This window comes from Primulina eburnea, chromosome 5 (assembly GCF_022965805.1).
Source record: "Primulina eburnea isolate SZY01 chromosome 5, ASM2296580v1, whole genome shotgun sequence".
Taxonomy (NCBI): domain Eukaryota; kingdom Viridiplantae; phylum Streptophyta; class Magnoliopsida; order Lamiales; family Gesneriaceae; genus Primulina; species Primulina eburnea.
This window is the reverse complement of record NC_133105.1, coordinates 8,547,816-8,553,431: the sequence shown is the minus strand read 5'-3', so window position 1 is coordinate 8,553,431 and position 5,616 is coordinate 8,547,816. Positions and strand designations below refer to the sequence as shown.

At 35.5% G+C, this 5,616-nt stretch overlaps 1 protein-coding gene across 1 annotated transcript; it reads left to right on the top strand.

The window, feature by feature from the left end:
* Nucleotides 1-405: 405 nt before the first annotated feature.
* LOC140832896 (polygalacturonase At1g48100-like) lies at nucleotides 406-3,435 on the top strand. The gene is made up of 6 exons (XM_073197175.1): nucleotides 406-1,233; nucleotides 1,338-1,505; nucleotides 1,665-1,709; nucleotides 1,792-1,999; nucleotides 2,074-2,155; nucleotides 2,727-3,435. The coding sequence occupies exons 1-6, from the start codon at nucleotides 823-825 to the stop codon at nucleotides 3,226-3,228; spliced, it is 1,416 nt and encodes a 471-aa protein (XP_073053276.1). The 5' UTR covers nucleotides 406-822; the 3' UTR covers nucleotides 3,229-3,435.
* The last annotated feature ends 2,181 nt before the right edge of the window (nucleotides 3,436-5,616 follow it).

Sequence of the window (5,616 nt, the reverse complement as noted above, 5' to 3'; positions counted from 1 at the left end):
AACTGCAATTTTTGGGAATACTTAAAAGTTATCATGATTTCAAATTCATTCATCGTCATTTTAAATTTATTGAAATCCAATTCCCAATCCTCGTATTACATCCAAATCTTCCGAATTAAATGCAACTGTAAGGAATGTGGATGAAATCTGAGTTAGAGGCCTAAAACTTACATGCTTCGTTCGACTGAGTATGAGAAATGACGGACTTCCCCTTGGTTTTCTTTCCAGATAAATCTAGATGCGATCACAATTTATGTAAACACTGGCCTAATAATTAAGCTGTGAAGCGGTTGTTCTTTGGGTAAATAGCATAGTTTTCAAGAAAACAAAAGCTCTTACCTCACTCACAGGCACTGTCTTTCCAAAATTGTGAACTCAGTTATGAGTCATTTTCACATGAGTTTGTATTTATGCTGCAGAAAAAGAACTAATCACAAATCCCACAACATAACAGAGAGATCCCATATTTCCCCATGAATTAAAAATGGGATTTTGCAGAACCTGATGCATGAATCAACCTCAACTAGACGCGTGTCCATCTCTAGCATGAAATCATTCACCCTTGTGTGAAACTTGTTCAGTATAAATCTCAGCCTCTGCTTCCATATGTTTCTTGCCAGTTGCTAATGTACGCAACACAACACAATACAACCACTTTCTTTGAGCTTTCATCTTCTTAATTAATTCTTCTTCCTGAGAGAGAGCAAAAAAAAATAAGTTGCAATAAATTCCCACAAGAAGTCACCCTCAGTGTCAGGAAAGGGTACAAGATAATCCTGCCATCTGTCACAAATTTCTTGGTTCATTTGCCTTGTGTGCATAATGGAAATCATGCACTGCTTATTCGTGTTATGGATCTTGAATGTACAATTCTTGATCCAAAATGTAGCCAATGTGGATGGAGGGAGACATCATAATCACATGAACAAGAAGCAAAAGAGTGAAATTTCACCTGAACTTAGCCCAGCCGATTCCCCGGACCAATCTCCCACTGTTCCAGCCGACTCGCCTCTTCCCCAACCCGGGAACTTCTCGAGCACGAGTTGCATTTTCAATGTGTGTGATTATGGTGCAGTTGGAGACGGAGATACTGATGACACTGATGCCTTCAAGGCTGCATGGAAGGAGGCATGCCGAGTGGAAAATGGAGTGGTTCTGGTCCCATCAGATCAGGTTTTTCTTATTACTTCAACCATTTTTTCTGGACCCTGCGAGCCGGGGCTCGTTTTTCAGGTAACATCAGAGTTGTTTCCTAATGGTGTGGAATTTTGAATCAAAAAATGTGCAATATGCAAAGTAATTACAAGGGAATGTTATTAATTACCGTACCTGTGAAGGTGGATGGGGTGCTAATGCCGCCTGATGGACCAGATTCCTGGCCAGAATCCGACAGCACTAAGCAGTGGCTGGTGTTTTACAATCTTAACGGCTTCACTTTCACTGGAGCAGGGACCATTGAAGGAAATGGCCAGAAGTGGTGGGATCTTCCATGCAAACCTCACAAGGTAACTAAAATCATGATTCGTACACATTATGCATACATATACAGAAATTAAGTTGTATCCCTCTCTGTATACGTTGTTTATCTTGTAATTTAGAACAATATTCATATCATTTGGAACAGAAAATGACAGTAATTGCCGCGAAATGTGTGTCCTTTTTAGGGTCCTAATGGAAAAACATTGCCCGGACCATGTTACAGCCCGGCGGTGAGTGATAATCACTAAGTTCAAAATTGTCGGGTGGTGATTAGCAACTAATGAAATCGATTCCATTTGCATATATTTACAGTTGATTCGGTTTTTCATGAGCTCGAACTTGGTGGTGACCGGTTTGCGGATCCAAAACAGCCCACAGTTTCACATGAAATTCGATGGATGTCAAGATGTACTAGTCGAAAAAATGTCGATCTCTTCCCCTAAGTTAAGCCCGAACACAGATGGAATTCACATTGAGAACACCAAATCTGTTGGCATATACAACTCTGTCATAGGCAATGGTAATCACACACACACATATAAATTGACGCAAAATTCAACCAAAGAATTACTGATAAAATGATTGATGAAACAGGGGATGATTGCATTTCAATAGGTCCAGGTTGTTCAGATGTGGATATAGAAGCCGTCACTTGTGGGCCGAGTCACGGGATAAGGTATGTGGTAGTGCTTCTTTCACCACCCATTTTCGGAAGAACAACATTGAACTTTATTACAATACCACATCATGGGAATATACTGTTTATCGTGAGTTGTGACCATTAACACACAAATGCAAACTATTTTCCACGAATACGGGCAGCGGAAACCAAGTGGTGGAGGAGATGAGGGAGATCATCCACTCGATTTAATCGGTCATACATCCTAAATTATTGCCTCTCCGACACATGGGATGCATCTGGCAATATATTTTTTGAAATTCGCTTCAACTGATCAGATGACAAAATAAATAAAAAGAGTAGAGTATAATTTTTGAAAAATGGGAGGTTTGAGAGTAAATGAGATGTCTAAGTGTGAATTCATATATTCATTTCTAGACGTATCTCTGGAGTATTACCCTGAAGATAACTCAACCCCCGCTGCCTGATTCTTGGATTCGCCTCCATGCATAGAATAGAATGTGAGAAGTGACAAATTTGCCGAAGGAAATCTAGAGATCCATTATAGATAAAATTCATGGTGCCACCTCGACTCATCCAAACTTGTTTTCTTTCTTCTTAAATGCAGCATTGGCAGTCTTGGGGTACAAAACTCACATGCATGTGTTTCCAACATATCAGTACGAAATGTATTCATCAAAGACTCGGACAATGGACTCAGGATCAAGACATGGCAAGGAGGAACGGGGTCAGTGACTGGCATATCTTTCGAGAACATACAGATGGACAACGTAAGAAACTGTGTGATAATTGATCAATATTACTGCCTCACAAAGGCCTGTCGAAACCAGACCTCCGCCGTTTACCTGACCGATGTCACGTATAGAAACATAAAAGGTACCTATGATGTGAGGAGCCCTCCTATACACTTCGCATGTAGCGACACCATAGCCTGCACTAACATCACAATGTCAGAAGTTGAGCTTCTACCCTATGAAGGTGTACTAGTTGATGATCCCTTCTGCTGGAACGCATATGGCCTACAGGAGACACTCACTATACCTCCGATCGATTGTTTACAAGAAGGGGTGCCTCAATCTCTGGAAGAGAGTTCCTTGATTGGCTGCTAAAATAAGAGTTAGAATTCCGATATATTTTCAATTTAACTAGAAGAGTATAGCATAGTCGTCCAAGAGCAACCTCTCGTATTTGACGAGTTGCTAAGGTTTCATCCCTTTGGGATTTGTTTCCCACAGAGCGTGATGGGAACATATTGTGATTATTCATATGATTGTCTCTTTAGAATTGTTGCCTAACCATTTCAATAACAAACTCGGTGTCCTTATTTCTGCCATTTTCATATATTTATATTATTATATTATATTTCTTTTTTAATCATACAAAGAGGTACCACCTTAGTTGTTATTATTCTTTCAAATTGTGAAGTGCAAAGATAATTGGATCCTTCTTCAAAGAAAACCAAGTTAGTCTAACAGTCTAAGGAATACCGATGATATATATATATATATATATATATTATATATTCTATTTGTTATATACTCGATGGAATTTTCATCAACTAGTTTCAAAAGGGATAGCCCAATGACAAGATCCTCCAATCTATTCTCTCTAAGATATGTTCCTGCAGTTGGTGGAGCAATGGTCAGACATTCGGTCTTCGACCAACGCTTTCTCAAGTGAGTTTATCATATATGATTTGTTTATGACGATTTATCAGACTAACTCGATTTGCAGACTATTGTATTAACTCAGATGTTTACTCGATATAATCGAAAGATAGCGGTTACGAGTGCATAATAATTAAAAAAATATATTAGATAAATAAAACTCTACCGTGTAATCTATTACAGTCATGCTATCATATTCATATGATAATATGAGATCACATTTTTTTATGTTATGCACTAATATATGAGTTCATGTGAAAAATAATTTTGATATCATTACGATCTTTTGATAAAAAGTTGTGACACCACTCATATTATATGGTAACATCGACCAACCCGACTTTGTATAAAAGAAGTTAACCTATCGTCATATCGAGGTAAACAACATACTTGAAGGACAAATTAACACGATTTAAAGGGCAAAAAAAGAATCTGGCAATTGGGTTTGCCTTTTTCGTTTTGGTTCGAGTTTGTTTGGTTTAGTTAGGCACAATTTTGATTCGACTTTTGTATTTAAATTGTATCACACACATGTGATCCACCCAATAATGCATGAGTGAGTCTCATGTGAGGCCGTCTCACGGATTATGATCCGTGAGACGGGTCAATCATACTCATATTCACAATAAAAAGTAATACTCTTAGCATGAAAAGTAATACTTTTTTATGAGTGACCCAAATAAAATATACGTGTCACAAATATGATCCGTGAGATCGTCTCACACATGTTTTTGCCATTATATAGTTATCTTATAGCAAATTCCAAAGCGCGAATGGAACCACTTTAATATTTGAATTCATATGTTTTCTTTTTTATATTCGTTCTCTTTATTTTATCATCCATTTTTTGGTTTTCAATCCATTTCAAATTACATGGAACCGAGTAAATTGGTATAATTTAGGCTATCTGAACATGGGATTTTTATGAATATTTGAATTCATATGGACTACATAAGGATCGAGACATTTGATCTGGATAAATATATTTGTTTTTCGAAATTGACCCAAAATAAATCTAAGTATAAGCATTAATATTATTAGAAAATGATTTTATATAGGTTTTGCAAGATGATGAACTCATAAGTACTTATACAAACTCAGAAGTATGTTTACATAGGTTTTGGATGATGATGAACTCATAAGTTTTTTTTTTTTTTTTTTAACAAAATTATCGCATGAAGCGGGGGTTAGGCGGATCCATATCAATATAGGCATAGTTTGGTACACGGGATAAGAGAGATTGATAAATAATCCTCCTTATCGCATGTTTGGTGCATTTTCAAAAAGCTCATGATAATATCATGGACCCTTGATAAATAATTTTTTAGAAGGATAAAATATCTCTAATAGAAGGTGTGATAATTTTAATTTAATGATAAAATACACTACAAATGACTTAATTACCCTCAATTTATAAATGATTTTTTATATGCTAGTAGGTAGAAATTAAAATCAAATAAATATTTTATTTATTTTTATATATTATATAATATAATAATTATATAAATGAATTCGAGATAATTATATAAATAATTTTTATAAATCTCAATAAAATTATTATTATCACTCGATTAACCTTAAAAATTGATATTTGACTTGACTCAAAAAATCAAGGGCTCAATTATCATATTATATAATAAAAATTAGGTAAAAATAAATAAATCATGTAAGTATTATCGGCACATGAACAGATAAAAAATATGAACTCAAGCAACAACTTTGAAATTATAAAATTTATAATGATAAGGTTAATTTTGTCATTACAATCTAATATATAAATTTAATCACTCTTATTAAAATCATACCAAACATTAAATATAATATCCTACA

Excerpts from the sequence above, each read along its gene's own strand:
- LOC140832896 (XM_073197175.1), top strand. The coding sequence starts at position 823 with ATGGAAATCATGCACTGCTTATTCGTGTTATGGATCTTGAATGTACAA. Across the intron at positions 1,234-1,337 it reads AGCCGGGGCTCGTTTTTCAG|GTGGATGGGGTGCTAATGCC; the intron begins GTAACATCAGAG and ends GTACCTGTGAAG. Across the intron at positions 1,710-1,791 it reads GACCATGTTACAGCCCGGCG|TTGATTCGGTTTTTCATGAG; the intron begins GTGAGTGATAAT and ends ATATATTTACAG.